This window comes from Betta splendens, chromosome 13 (genome assembly GCF_900634795.4).
Source record: "Betta splendens chromosome 13, fBetSpl5.4, whole genome shotgun sequence".
Lineage (NCBI taxonomy): Eukaryota > Metazoa > Chordata > Actinopteri > Anabantiformes > Osphronemidae > Betta > Betta splendens.
Genome location: NC_040893.2, coordinates 1,031,949 through 1,048,085, shown reverse-complemented (window position 1 = coordinate 1,048,085; position 16,137 = coordinate 1,031,949). Strand labels below are relative to the sequence as shown.

Sequence of the window (16,137 nt, the reverse complement as noted above, 5' to 3'; positions counted from 1 at the left end):
TCCAGTAAACAGGCAGGGGTTCGGTACACAGGTAAACTCGGCAGAGGTACAGGCTAGGGCTAGGCAGAACTCAAGGTCAGACGGTCAAAAAATTACCACTAGATCCAAGGCGAAGGTACAGACAAGGACAAGGCAGGAATCAGAGGTCAATGACGAACGTGATCAGAAAACAGGATGACTATACTAGAACGCTGGAATGGGGTACTGAGACTCGACAATCTGGCAGCTAGAGTGTGGAGGCTATATCCTGGTGTGGATTACTAATTACAGACAGGTGTGGATAATGGGAACTGGTAATGACAGAGAAACAGCTGAGATGAGGAAGGGATGGAAGTCCTTTCCGAGTAAAACAGGAACTAGCACAGATCGTGACAATCTGAGCTTTTTTGAGCTCAACGCTAGAGTAAAATATATATTTCTTAAAGATGAAAAGGAAGAAATGTTTTGTGTTCATGTTGCCCTGAACAAGTACTAAATAAATGAGTACAGATGTGATGCAGTGTTTTAATTGCAGATTCCCTAAAATATAAAAGTGCCACAAAGTCAAATTTACAGGTTAAATGTAGAGATATGAACTGAAGGCATCATTTAGAATATATTAAACTTTAATGGAAAACATTTTAAAAAGTGGTCAATGAGTTCAATAATAACTAAAGATAATGCATTTTGCAAAGCTGGTGTAAACTATGCACAATTCATGTGAGACTGCACTTCAGGTAAAGGTCTAAAAACATATTTTAACAATGAGGTGACAGCATAGAAAAAAATGAAAAACCAATCTTATTGTTCAAACCTTTATGTTCCTATCAACATAAAGAAAAAAGCCCATAAAATAAACATTTCTTTTATCTGGAACTAACAACAACAGCTCTTATTAGCAAAACAGATCAATAAAGAATTTCGTGTATCACATTAAGGTACAGGTTTGAGGCACTGAGCCATTTAAAGGCATGATTGCACTGAAATGGCCTCAATGACATACAGTATAATTGACAAAAATGGTTACCCAAAGTGTAACCTACTTGCAATCAAGTTACACTGCACTGACGCAATTATATACGTACATATACGTACATAATATCTATTCGGGATGTTTATATATTAATTCAAACAAAGTATGTGCTGGTTCAAATAATTTGACATTTGCAATTTAGAGTCCTATGAGTTTTTAAAGAAATGTCTGTAAAGTAGGCTATGATTCTAACTTTTCTCTTACAGTACGATGAGGTCTATTCATCACCAAAAGGAAATCTAGTGGTAAAATTTATATAAAGAGACTGTAACAGACATAAGCCGAGGTATTTGACTAAAGAATCTACTGCAGAGACTATCAGCTAATAAAACTAAATCAATGTGTATACATGAACAGTTGAAATAACCTTCTTGGTAATTTATTGTATTACAGTAATACATAATATTTGGGAGGATCACATACTCTATAAACAATTAAGACATAAGAGACAAAGAGAAAAAAATGAAATAATACACACAAGTGCAACATTATGTTTTTAGGCTCAGTTATGGCTGTAATTGAAGAAAAGCATTGCTGCATAAGTCTATATATTTGCAGAGCAGCTATGTCTGCAGTGACTTCACACCAATAAGTGAGGAGGAATGCCTAGTTTATCACAGCTGTGGTCAGCTCTGCATGCAAAATTGGTTTCTCCCACATCCCAGAGACATGCAGTTAGGTTAATTGGAGATTCATACTTGTGAGTACAGAAGAGGGTTGTGGTCTGTATGACTATGTGGTCCTGTGACGTACTAGTGACCTATTTAGGCTTGAGCTGCCCCCAAAACCCCAACAAGGAAGAGGTGGTTTAGATTGGTGAGTGGGAGGAGCTGTATATGGACAGCTAGGACTGCAGTGTGGCTTCATACGGTCTGTCTTCACTGCTGTTCCATCTTATAGTACGGCCAAATCCATATCATGAGTAGTCCTGCCTTCTTCTTTGTCTTCATCTTCATCAGATCTGTTAAAAGAGCTGCGACCAAATGGACTAGAGTGAAGCAGAAAACAACCCGTTAAAGAGAGATGTTTTGAAAAAACGATGAATTCAGATGCACAACAAACTAAAGAATGTCAAAAAGCACCACCAAAACTAGAACAGCCCACTTTCACAACCCTTTTCACATGTTACATATGAAATTAGTTGAATGACAGTCTCATTAATTACTTACCACACATAAAGTTAAATGACAAATTCTTTTGAAACCATTTACAGATGAGGTGGAATGAGAATGTAATTTTTGTATGGCCAGCAAGTTATTTATCTACTTGCAGCTATAAAATTAAGAGATACACAATTTAGAGCTGCAATAATATCCCAGGTTTATTCAACATTTTGAGACAGTAGTAAACTAGTAATGCTTTTAAGGCAATAACAGAGACTGTGCTAATAATTATTTAAAAAAAAAGTATATTTGTATTTTCAAATATTTTTAGCATGCCAAATATTTTGCACACGCCACACCATGCACACAAAATACTCAGGATGATGCATCAGACATTAACCTACTCCTTGCTTTAGTTACTCTCTAGCTGGTAGGGATATTTCATCATTAGACAGTCAACTTTTTCTTTTGTTTTGTTTGCCAAGTTTATTTTTTTCTTTCTGGCCTGGACACCTTTCGAGTTAGATACTGTACTTTAACACTGTTCCAGCTATCAGAGCTTGACTCGGACACAGAATTCGACTCAGAATCTATCAGAATCAGAATCTGTTTAGTTTTACTATTCAGTCATGTAATTCATCAGCTGTTTTGACTCGTACCTCTTTTTTAACCGTGCCTCTGCCTGTACCTTTGCTGGATTTCTGGTTTTTGATCACTGCCTGTCTGACCACCTCATTGCCTACTGTTCTGGTGCCGAATCATTAAAGCCTTAGTTTTACTAAAGTCCTGCCTTGTGCTGTGCGTTTGGGTCCTCACCTTGTTACACCTGCTGTTTCTGACACTGTGGCTTTTCATAATATTGCCTTTCTTGCCTTTGCTTGCACTTTACTTGCCATCAGCAGATGCAAAGTCTCTAAGTTTGTTAGCTGGGTAAAACCTGAAATTTTGGAGAAGGCTACACTGATTAGCATTAATGCCCTTACTGTACATACAGTAGGAGCTGCCTACCAGTATGGGAAATACTTCCAGGACTGTAACCCCCATATAGTCTAGCAGGACGTTAAGTGTGAGCTGCTTTTGTGATAGGTCAATCTCCTGTTTTCCTCCCAAGATATTGGGAGACATAACTGACATAATTCGTAAATATCTGTGCTCCTAATGTGTTATTTATTCTTGACCTCGCTGTGCAAACTGTTGGGAAAAATACTGCATTTTAATCATTAAAACATTGTGGGATATATTTCACTGATTTGCTGTAACCTCGTTAGCTGTGACCTTGATGTCCTCAGAGAAGTTTTCTCCCTTCTACTACAAGAAAAGGGAGTGCCTGTGTGTAGCATCTTTATCTTATGTGCTTGTTGCTTGCTTTGTGCACTATATTATGAGCTGTACTCATTTCTTTTCTTCAGTGAGAGGAAGTTGCCTGGCTGTAATTTGATCACTCCTTGCTAGTCAAATCCCGAAGAAGGTCTCAACTGATTGTGTCTCTTTTATTTAAGAATTACAAAGGGTATTCGCAATTTCCCTAACACAAACCATTTTGTCTTGCTGTTAAAATGACTGTAAGAGCAGCTATGTCCTGTGTACTAACCTTGACCTCTTAAAGTTGCTGTCATCTAAGAGGTTCTCGGAGAAACCTTTGCTTTTAGACAACCAGGATTTCACATTGTCCACATGATCCTCGATCTCAGAGTCTGTGTCTGAAACTCCTTGACTGATGTGGAGTAAGAAACAGGAAACAAATAAGAATCAAAAGGAGCTGGCAAAGACAGTTATAAAGGGATAGAAGTCAACTCCAATCGAAATGTTCCTGTAACTCCTTCTGGCTGTGAAAAAAACAATGAATTTGTTGTAGGTGTTAAGTTTTACAGTAAGCCTGAGGAGTTGATTCTGAAAAAAGGAAAGCACATGAAGTCAAAGGGCCTCTTTAAACAGAAAGAAAACAAATACATTCTGAAAACATCTTATTACTCAAGTGTCCACTCACTTCACATCTCAAATACTGTACAATTTAGTAATGTAGTAATATAATAGTAATAGTAATTTAATATGCCATTAGACTTTGGCTGCTAAATAGTCATTTTTCCAACATTCTAGATCCCTAGTTAATAATGAGGATGTTCTTTTAATATAGTACATGCTCCAATTAATTTCAGCTCTGCATGCAAGTGTTGTGAACTGTGACAAGATTACGTTTTACACTTTAAAGAAAATAAATAAAACAAATATGCAGAGAAAATTGTGTAACATCTGATTCACTTAATAAAATGGACAGTCTGTGGGTTATCATTAGAAGCAGTAGGAGCAGGAAAAAAAAATGTCTAAGCCTGCTTCCAACTCACAAACCACACAGACATATGTATAGCAGGCTGACACAAACTAAATATTTTTCTGTAAATGTTGAAATCAGATTGGACTAATATTAATAGAATATCAATAGATCATACATGTTTATTCATTATCTGATCTTTATTGTTGATTTAAAATTTACTCATTAATACCAGTTCCTTTCTGTATGGAGTTTGCATGTCTTCCCAATGTCTGCATGAGTTTTCTAGCCTTCCTTCATAGTGCAAAGACAAAGCCATGTATATACAGTATGTAGCCCTGTGATGGACTGGCAATTTGTCCAAAGTGTAGCCCAACTCTCGCCTAAGTAACAGCTGAGATGGGCACGCTTATGAGGACAAAGAGGTTCAGATGATCTCACATAATTAGGGTCACTGGACTTCTGGTCCAATGGTTTTGTTTTGTTTGTGTCACTTCCTGTTGTGATGTCCCTAATTTCTTTCGTTTCACCTGTGTTTGATATTATTGTGTGTGTTTAACTCCCCAGTTTGCACCTTGTCCTCGACAGATTATTGTTATTCACAGCCTCAAGCTGCTTCTTGATCTTGTGTGTGTTGCCAAATTACCAAGTCGAGTTTATTCCTAGTTATCATGTGCCTGACCAAGTTCAGCTTTTTGTGATCTCTCAAATTCAATTTCTATCTGTTATGGTGTTTGTAAACTTAGCCTGTAGATAAAGATAGTGATATGCTAGTTAAAACTCCTCCCCCCAGTCGGCTTTGAACTGGCGGGGCTTGACAGGATGACAGGACAGGAGAGGAGGAAATGTAGAGTGAGGACACGGTCCCTAATGGCCACACTGAGCGGGGAACTATTGCTCTCACCGAGATGAATACTCCACTCGTTACATAGCGGAGGATTAATGGCGCTACAGCTAAAGTTCCTGTATCAATCAATTTTGCGCCAAACTGTGTTCATAAGGAAGCACATATGTCGGGCTGCATCTGCCAAAAGGAATCCCTGAGCGTTTGCCGTTCATCGTCAAATTCATCTATAATTATGGTGCAGCCTCAAGCCAAAAGCAAGGTTTCCGCCGTGTGGGACCATTTTGATCTCATATCGAAAAATAAGGTATCCCTTTTAATTTCCTCGTTTCATCCTGTTCAGGTTTCTACTTGATCTACCTGAATTAAGATTAATTTCAAAGTGACTCTTTTTTTTCTGCAGGTTAAATGTTCAACAGAACTTTCCATTTTAAACAAAACCACCTCACAGTGTGTTGACCCCAGAAACACTTCTAGACCCCAGATTTAAATCACTCGGGTTCCACAGTTCCTCCAAGTGCAATGAGACCATCAGTAGACTATGGTCAGAACAGCGGCTGTCTACAACCACTTTAGGCATGTTATTTAGCGTTGTTGTTGATGATGCCATCCAGGAGGTGCAAAACTACTTTGCAGAGGGCAATATCACCAGGTCCCAAGATCCTTTGAAATACTGGGACAACCTAAACACAATCTATCCAAACCTCTTCCAGTTTTCCAGCACTCCAGCCTCACCTGTGCCATGTGAGCGTGTCTCATTAAAAAAGTTTAAATAAAATTTAGTATAAAAAAAAGCATCCTCATTCACAACGTGTTCACTTAGATTTTCACGTTATGATACATGTTCACTTTATTGACTGTATCTAAAAATATCAAATATATTTTAATATATTTTTTATTGTGTATATAGTAGGTCATCTGTGGCACGGTGGTGCAGTGGGTAGCACTGTCAGCGCACAGCGAGAAGGTCCTGGGTTCGATTCCTGGGGCAAACTGGGTGCTTTACTCTGGAGTTTGCATGTTCTCCCCTCGTGTTTGCATTGTTCTCCGGCTTCCTCTCACGGTCCAAAAACATGCATTAGGTTAATTGGTCACTCTACTTGCCCGTAGGTGTGTGTGTCTGTCTATGTGTTGCCCTGTGATGGACTGGCGACCTATCCAGGGTGTATGTATCATGAAGCCTTTTGCCCATAGCCGGCTGGGATAGGCTCCAGCGGCACCACGCATGGGTACATGCATTTTAATTGGCATTTTAGTACATGATTTTTATGTACTAAAATGGCCCCACAACCCCACGCATGGGATTAAGCGGTAGAAGATGGATAGATGGAGGTCATCAAATCAGTGTCAGTTGAGTCTGCCAACTAGGTTGCCTGTAGGGACTTTTAAGGTGTCAGTATTGATTGACACAGTATCAATACAGTTTTGCAATGTGTCGAAATGCTTCATGATACATTCAGGCTAAACTAAATCTCTAAACACAGCAGGCAAGAACATGGACAAACCTCAGAGGACATAGGATCTCTGTTGATGTTGTTGATCTTTGTTTAACTTGGAACGTAACGGTTGTGCTCACGACTTACAACACACCGGCAAGGAATAAAACAAAGGCAGTACTTAAATACCAGACTAAACAGGTGTACAACATCAACTAATTACACAGAGCACAGAAACATGACAGGAAATGATCTCGACAAAAAACACAGGAGCGCCCCTAGCAACGTGAAGGGCCGAATGCCACAATGCTACTGAAAGCTATGGAAAAGCTAGTAATTAGATCTTTGGATTATTGATTTTTGTGACATTAAAATATTGTATTATTATTGTATTTTATTACCACTTAACACTACAACCTAGCATCTTGATTATTACATTCATTTTTTATTACTTTTACTTTGCAATACACTAATGACTGGTCTATACATATACAGTAGGTGGTCTTTGTAGTGAATAATCTTTTGATGGGTTTATGTTGTGCTACATCTACTGGCATTTTAAGAAACACCAACACGTAAAGTTAATAGTTCTGTACCTTTTGATAAGGTCTTCATTGTCATCACTCTCCATGTCATCTTCAATGGCTGCTTGAAGGTCGCCGATTCTTTTAAATGCCAGCTTGAGGTCTGCCTGAAGGCTTTGATTAGCGGCCTCTAAGATTTCTTTGTCCATTTCCTGATAATGAGAAAAAATGTGTCTTAATTGGGTGATTGTGCTGCTTGCTTATTATTATTTGTTGCCTAATTTTTACAATTTACACTATTACCAGCTCATGTTTTTTACGACTGGCCTCAGCTTCCTTTTTAGTCAGTTCAGCCATCTCTTCTTTCATGTCGCGGATCTGTCTCTGTAGACGTTTACTCTGTTCCTTTTCTCTATTCTCGATGCTGCTGCACTGATCTCTTTCCTCTGTGAGTTTCTCCACAACTTCCTTAAGACGAGCCACAAGATTCTGTACAGCAATAAAGAAAATTGAATAGATAAAAACCCCACCTGAATTTCAGATAGCATTTTTCTGTGATTATACAGGCATAATTGATCAAATGTATAAATGGGAGATGGGAAGTAGTTGTTTCACATGTGTTGTGTTCTGTATGCTGCAGAAACAAAACAGTCATTACATAAGGTGCAGTATATCATTTGTACTGTAAGTTCACTCTTTTGAAGATACTGTAGCAATGTCCGCATTCCGAGACAGACAATAACCGCAACAACTAATTTTTGCAACTTCTCTAAGAAATTTGGTAAAAATTGGACAAGGCGTTCTTTCTCTTTTCTCTCGGTTTCAGTTTATTTCATATGTTAGAAGTAATGATTTACTTTAGCTGCTGGTCCCGCCTGCCCCCTAGCAGAGGTGTGGCACCCGAGCTGGGTGCTACACAAAGTCTCAGTCCAGCGCAAGCTGGACAGAAGCATAGAGAGGATTTCAGTCATTCGCGAACTGGAGTGGGACACCAATTTTGTTTTGGCTTTTCTAAGATGAAGATCATTACAAATAAAAGGAAGACTTAAAATTGTGCCATAACAAACATCATTACTTTTGTGTAATTTTGTGCACATTTTCTAAATCATTAATGCTAGTCATAGATTTATCCACCACATTACATCACGTCAATCATACAGTCCAAAAGGATGATTAATTCTGAAAAATCTCTGCTACCTCCACATTCAATCACTATATTGTCACTTTCTACTAATACTGATTAGTCAGTGCAGATTTTATTGACAGGTCATGAAAAGCAAAAGGCAAGTCTAATCCTTATCTGTACTTATAACTACTATAAACAAAACATGTTTTAATTTAATAAAAATTTAATAATTTAATTTAATCTGCAGAACATCAGCCTCATTTCTATCTTGTACACAGCAAAACCTTCTCTACTCACCACTAGCACTCCTGGACTTTTCTGCAAAGAGCTTGCACAACTAGGCACAATCAGTATCAGCACAACGTTTTTCACTACATGAAGTCAGAACTTTTTTTTTTTTTTACTACATAAAGTCAGAATTCAAAAATGCCCCGCTTTGAAGGGAAATGGTATCTGTCATTAGCAGCACATAACAAAATGGCCTGGGGGTGGACAGCAAGCTGGGTCTGTCGGGGCTCACCGTGAGCAGACAGGGATGAAGGACCCAAACGCACAGCTCGGGAGACAAACTTAGAATGAGCCAGGTTTATTTGGCATAAAGATGGCAGGCAAAACAGGAGTCGGCAATTGTCAGAACCAGGAAACTCAGGGTTCAAGCAGAGGTACAGGCAAGGACAAGGCAAACCGAGTCAAAAAACAGGCACAGGTCAAAACCGTCGACTTACTTTGAGTTGGCTGGGAGACAGACAAACCGGGTGCTCGACAAAGACTAACTGACAGAGAACAAAGGGATGTGCAGGTGCTTAAATGCAGGGAGGTGATTAATGTGGAACACAGCTGGTGATCACATAACGAGCCACAAAGGTAAACTAAGCATGACAGGACAGAACCGGAAGTGCATGAAAATAAAACAGGAAGTAAACACATGACTAAGTGAACCAAACTGAAGCATACAGGAACCAAGACCGGGAACACAAAAATAAAACAGGAAATGAACATGACAAACCAGAAAACACAGAAACAGCCCAGGTTCATGACAGGGTCGATAGACACTGCCACATGTGAGTTGTGGTGTTATGCGTGAAATTCTCTAAAACAAGGTTTTTCTCTTGTTGAAATAAAATCCAAAGTAACGAATTTGCTGTGTGTTTCACAGATCAAAGGTGTAAGTTGTGATGCATTTCTAAAGTGAGGGATGCCACATAGTCTTTATCTCTAAAGTTTCTCAATCTGTACAACTGAATGCAATAAAACATCATTTTATTGTTATTTTTTCAGTAGTTCATATTGTAATATGACCAGTAACACGCATAAAGGTTTTTACACATAAAGTCAGAACTCAAAGGTGCACTGTTTTAGAGAGAAGCAGTATCTGTGAGGCTGGGCGCAGCCAGCCAGGGAGGGGCTTATTTCCATACAGGACAAAGAGCTGTAAGAATCTGTCCAGACACTGGATTTTTTGGGTTTTTACATTCTGTTGTGACCAGTAGCACACACAATGTTATTTACATATAAAGTCAAAACTCAAAGGTGCCTCGTTTTGGAGGGAAGCGGTATCTGTGGGGCTGGGCGTAGCCACCCGGGGATGAGCACATTTCAATATTTTAATTTCAATTGTGGGTGACTGCTAAAATCAAACTCACCTTTTGTTAATATTTTTGTTTAATTTTGTTAATAAATTTTGATTTTTTTCCCCAGTAACACATGAAGTATTACAAACGGTAGAATATTTTTTAGACATAAAGTCTCTTCCTGGTGGCTTGGTGGCTCACTTGTTACAGCATTGGCTTGGGAAGAAAGCTGACCATAGTACCTGCATGACCATAATACCTGCACAAGTGATGACCCTGTTTACATGATAAAAGCAGCCGTTCACAGGATATCAGCTAGAGCAAGGGTGCCATTTGCCCACTGGCCCAGGTGTGTAATGTAGAAAGAGTCAAATGGCACTAGAGATGTAGCACTAGCAGCACTAACAGTCCTCTATACTGATTTGACTCATACCTCCAAGCGTTTGATCTGAGTCCTCTCGAACTCTAGCTTGGTTTCCAGCTCACGGATCTTGGCCTCCTGACGGCTGACAAGGGATTTCTCCACCATTGATTGCTCTTGAAACTCAAGCTGGTTCTGGAGGGCTTGCATCTAAAAGACAAACATATGCAGTGGAGATTTCAAAAGAGAGGCCGTAAAGGTCTTTTCTATCCACATTGCTTCTTAGTATTACAGTTCCTTAATAGCTTAACTGTAAAATAGCCTCATTAACTAGTCACAATTACCCAATGAAAAACAAAAATAGTGCTATTAAAGCTGAAGATTTGAAATGGTGGTTTTATTTTGAAAGGATTCAGAGGAAGTGTCTGATTCATTACTAAACATTCAAACAGTGTAATGAACTAATCAGTAATATGCATTGAGTTGCTACATTGAGCATCAGGAATTTGACCTGTCAGTCAAAGCTGCAGCTGCGCCTTCATGGACACGAAAGGCGGGAAAATCAGCTCCATTTTGCGCTGTGAAAGTGGAGTTGCATCTCTGCTGAACAGGCTTGTTACAGGAAAACCATAATAGCTAACAAAAAATATTTTAACTTTTTGAACTCTTTTATTTAAACCATAAAGTAAAAGATGGCTCAGGTGATTCTGAACCATCTCTTAGGTAGTAAGCTTCTAACTCTAAAAAACGATGAATGAATGAAACAATGAAGCTCCTGCATTCCACAATTGCACCACAGATACCTGGCAAAGCTTAAAGCAGCCACACCAGATAAATGACTTTTAAGAGCAGAAACTTTACAGCTTGAAGAGTGGACTGTAGCTCACGAAATGTCAGAATTAGATGTAACAATACTAAAAAAAAAAACATATTCGCACATAAGTGGTGGCTTTATGTTTTTAGAAATAATTGGATATTTTGATTTACTTTGAATGGAATTATTAATTACATAATTCATTTCTTTCACTTCACAATTTCTTTCACTACTCAAAAAGTAAAACAAATGTGTTTCCTTTCTTGTTTTATTGTAAATGTTTAATTGCGATGATGATGTTGATGTGTTCTAATCAGACAGCCGGGATCTACCTTATCCTGAAATGCCCGTTTCTCCTTGAGGGCTTCCTCCAGCTGGGCTTGTAGGTCACTGATCTGAGCCAGGTTCTGGGCCAACTGTGGTAAGAAAATAAGCAAAACTATTACTTACCTTGTGCACAGACTACACATAAATCACAATTTAAATACCTTACTTGAGAAGTTCATATTTCCTTCTATTATTGTACAATACTGTACAGACAAGAAAGTCAATTTGATTAGGGCCAAGTGGTCCATTACAGATCGGACACACTGGAGGGACTATGTCTGTTGGCTGGCCTGGGAACACCTTGGGGTCCCACTGTTAGAGCTGGAGAAAATATCTGGAAAGAGGGAAGTTTGGAGTTCCTTGCTTAGACTGCTGTCCCCGCAACTTGGCCCCGGATAAAGTGGTTGAAAATGGATGGATGGTCCATCAAAGATCCTTTATTTCAATGTCTAATAAACAATTGATTCACCTTTCGTATGGACAGGACTCAAATGCTTTTCCTATAATATTTCTCATTAAGATTCAAATTCAATGTAACCAGTAATGGCGATAACTAAGGCTGCCCCATAATTATGTATTGCATCATAGTTGCATATCTATTGACTTTAATGTTAACGTTTTATGAACTAATAATTATTGTATCTGTAATTTCACCTTCAGCGTAGTCATCATTTGTCTTATGATGTGTGCCATGTGTTTTAAGCAAAGAACAATTCTGACATGGCAAAGCAAATTCCTGCAGGGAAAGCACACACACGCACACACACAAAGGAGTGTTATAAATGTTATAGAAGTGTTATACAGTAATAAAGTTTTTTATCTCCCACCACTCCACAGCTTACTTCGGATGCTAAAGAAGATTCTAAAGAACATGATCCGCCGTACCTTGATGGTGGTTCTTGTAGAAGACACAAGTCCAACTAAAAGCAAAATCTAAAGAGACACTAGCTAGACTTAAATAGAGTTGACTCTAGCTAACTAGATAAGTCTGTACATGTTGTTGAAGGCCTACCTGTGTGGAGTCATTTTCACAAGTCTCCTGGTTTAGGAATGCTGAATAAATGTTTGGGAAAATGAATGTTTTTAACTTGAGCAATTATTGCGTGGGTGCCAGTATGGTCTAGAAGACCGCAACGCAGCTACAGTACTGAGCCCTAAGGCTTATTATTAGGCATCTATTGTAGGCCATTGTAGGACTTCAGGTAGTTTAGTCTGGAATAGCCCAGAGTTGCAACTTGTTGTTTAATTTGGTTTCTATGGTTAAGGTGGGTGGGTCTACTGTATTTGTGATGTCTTGTTTTGAAGATTTAAAATACTGCAATTTAGCCTTTTTCTTACTTTTGATCACAGACAATCTAAACAAATAAACTCATTTGTTTACATCTAAATGTGCACCAATTACCCTACATTACATATGCATCTATATAACAAAGATGCAATGCATAATTTTCTACATTAAATGGTAACTGGTCTGCACTTTTAAGTAAGTGCTTTGACACTGCATCACATTCAGTACACAAGTACACACACATATTCACAAAGCTGACACACAGGGGCAACTTGGGTTTCAATGTCTGGCCCAAGCACACTCATGGGAACCAAAACACATACTGTGATACATGCTATGATTGATGGGTTGCTGCTCTACCTCTTGAGCCACTTTATTTACATTCTTTTACTACTTCAGATGTCCATGAAAAGTGAATATTGAAAGTGTAAGAATTAAGATGAGAAATAAAATAATTATGGAATGAAAAAGGTGTATAATAACAATTTAAATATTTTTTATAAATATTTTTATGATTACATTTATTTTGTACATGTCATCACTTTTTTTAAGTTTTTGTTTATTACAATGAAAATGCTAGATCCTTTCTACTGTATTTATGCACATGGTACATAAGAGAAAAAGCAGACCTGTGCCATAGCAGTTTTGTGTTTCCTAATTAGCTCACTGAGGTCCTCCTGGTCCTCCTCCATCCTTGACTGCAGTTCATTCTTCTCCCTTTGTAGGTGACTCAGCTGCTCTTCCAACTAAATGACACATTAAAATGACATGTTGTATTAAATGATAACCAACCCATTTAGAAATGATTTCCCTGTGTGACAAAAACTGTAACAGTGTTTGTAACACCCGCTTGTTGATAAAATACACAAATATGCATTTACCTGTTTGTATGCCTGAATTAGAGGAATATTTAATCACAACAGAAAATAAAGTTCTGGTAAGATTTAGTTCCCCAAGGTTCCCCAAATTAACAGTGTACAAATGCTCAAATCTGTAATACAGATTTACCAGAAATTTTAAGGCACTTAACCACTATTTTCAGTTTAAGGAGAAATACAGTAGTTTGCTGTTTGGTCTAACTTTAAACTAAAACTTACTGTACATTTAATGTCCAACACATCAATCACAAAAAATGCCAATATACTACTTTTAAAATTATGTATTTTTAACTAATAATAGTAAATGAGATGGCATAACCACTCAAATCACTGCTTGAGTGTGTTGGTTCACCCAAAGAGTAACATCAGCTGTGTAAGTTGTAAACCTAACTTTCAGATGTAAATTTAATTGTCAATTATGGTTTGTTTAAAAAAACATTCATAGTGATAATTTTAAATTGCACTCTAATTGATATTTGTTTAAAAAAACACTGTTATTTACAAGAAATGTGATTGGACAAAAAAAAACTGTCTTCTGGGATAAAGAATTCCGGCTCACTGAGGGGACTCGGTTGAGTCGCGCACACACACACACAAGATTGTGATGCTGCTGTTTGAGTAGTGTGGGTCCTTGACTACAGTAGCTTCAGCCTGTTTACTGTAGTTGTTTTAACATCAGTAAATTTGTACAAATATTATATTTAAATCAAATCTTCCAGAAATGGGTGGACTGAAGAATGTTTTTCTTTCCTGATTCCCTGTTATTTTTCTGTCCTTTTGTTAATATTAGAAGGTTACCAGAGAACTGAAAAGTGTGATAAAAAAAGGACGTAAGGAATCTGAAAATGTTCTAGAAGAAGGATGAAATTAATTTACAGAGACAGACAATGTGTGTCCTTTAACTCTTTCTTTCAACTATAATGACATATGACAACGCTTCCTTCCTACACAGGCGGAGCAGTCCTACATGTATTGTGTAATAATATCTCATGAGCATCATTAAATTCTGTTGAACAACATGTTGAAATTTAAAATGGATCTTTCTGCTACCACTTGAAAAGTGAATAGAAATTAAAAATCACATTTGCACCAATTTTTGTTACACTTGGTTGCACATCTAAGACACATGTAAAATGTGTGCAGAATTTGACGATTTAATAGAACATAAACACAAATAAGAGCAAGTGCAAAAATGAAATGTGATTGGAAAGAAGAATTTTCAAATTTCTAAACACGATTATGTTCAAGCTGTGCTTGAAGGAAAATATGCAACCAAATCGTTAGTATAGGAGATCACATCAATTAAGTTGTTGTTAACATAAGCATGTGATTCACATTTTACATTTGTACATGAATGTCCAAAAGAATTGAGATTACAACAAAGCCAGATATATGTGACAACCAAACAATTTGAATGATCATAAATATGGTGTCTGACAGAGGACAGTAATATGATCATAAGCATACACATAGAATATCATACACTGTACAATGTTGCTATAAGATGTTTTCAGAAGATATATAGGGTTACTGACCGCTTGTTTTGTTTTTGAAATGTCCTCTATTTGAACATGAAAGTCTTCAATCTCCACCTCCATGGACTTACGAGCTTTAACTGCAGTTGAACAGGTAAACTCAGACTCCTCCAGCTGAACAAGCACAGAAAGCAGTCAGATAATAATGTTACATATTTAAAAGCCTTATTTATATTTAAAAGTTTTATGTACAGTGACCATATAATAGGTATTATGATATAATAATATAATAAAGTGAATATATATTACATTTTTATATTTTATATTCATAATATATTATAATTATAATAATTATTGCTGAATGGTGTTAAATACAACAGTAGTCCTTTGTAATAAATATAACAATATCAGAGAAGAGGTATACTATTATATATATTACAATCTTTTATGTTTAGTGCAGTATTTTACATAAAGCTGTTTTTTCATAGCTTTACCTGATTCTTGAGCTGGGCAATCTCCCGCTTGCTAGGAGCATTATTCTTTATGTGGTCCAGCATGATCTGGGCATCAGCCAACAGAGCTTTGGTTCTTTTTAAGTCCTTCCTCAGACGCTTCTCAGTCTCAATGCCACTATCTCGAACCTGGAGAACAGGTACACTTTCCGAAAACTTGACTCAAACTTAAAGTTGACAATAAGTTCCAGTTCAAATAACTACTATCCATCAACTACTATCGTCCTCATGCACTTACCTTATCATGTGCTGACAGAACCTTTGCCTCAAGTTCTCTCTTTTCTTTAAGCACCTTCTGCTTCTCATTATACTCTTCTTCAAGCTGGACTTCCATTTGTTTTAGCTAATCACACACACACACACACACACACACACACACACACACACACACACACACACACACACACACACACACACACACACACACACACATATAGAGAAAGAAAGAGAGATAATGAAATCAAGAAATTCATAGTACAGCTTCATAGTACAGCATCCAAAGCATACAAAACGTACTTTCAGTTAAGTTGATTATAAATTCTACATTTACTGTGAGGATATGTGCAACGCTTGTCTGTCTCTATAAAGTATGTAGTC

General features: G+C 37.5%; 1 protein-coding gene across 9 annotated transcripts in view; it reads right to left on the bottom strand.

Moving 5' to 3' along the window:
* Positions 1 to 587: 587 nt before the first annotated feature.
* The window catches only part of myo18ab (myosin XVIIIA b), a 102,284-nt gene continuing 86,734 nt past the window's right edge, over positions 588 to 16,137 (bottom strand). For 7 of the 9 annotated variants that reach the window (XM_055514217.1, XM_055514216.1, XM_055514218.1 and 4 more), the window contains 10 exons: positions 15,779 to 15,883; positions 15,523 to 15,669; positions 15,089 to 15,202; positions 13,305 to 13,421; positions 11,393 to 11,476; positions 10,319 to 10,456; positions 7,492 to 7,677; positions 7,261 to 7,400; positions 3,707 to 3,829; positions 588 to 2,000 (listed from right to left, as the gene is read on the bottom strand). In XM_055514217.1, coding sequence (XP_055370192.1) covers positions 1,907 to 2,000; positions 3,707 to 3,829; positions 7,261 to 7,400; positions 7,492 to 7,677; positions 10,319 to 10,456; positions 11,393 to 11,476; positions 13,305 to 13,421; positions 15,089 to 15,202; positions 15,523 to 15,669; positions 15,779 to 15,883 — 1,248 coding nt within the window. In that variant the 3' untranslated portion in view covers positions 588 to 1,906. Of the gene's footprint in view, positions 2,001 to 3,706; positions 3,830 to 7,260; positions 7,401 to 7,491; positions 7,678 to 10,318; positions 10,457 to 11,392; positions 11,477 to 12,041; positions 12,124 to 13,304; positions 13,422 to 15,088; positions 15,203 to 15,522; positions 15,670 to 15,778; positions 15,884 to 16,137 lie in introns of those variants that run through there. The other 2 variants (XM_055514219.1, XR_008696518.1) reach the window with 2 other exon arrangements.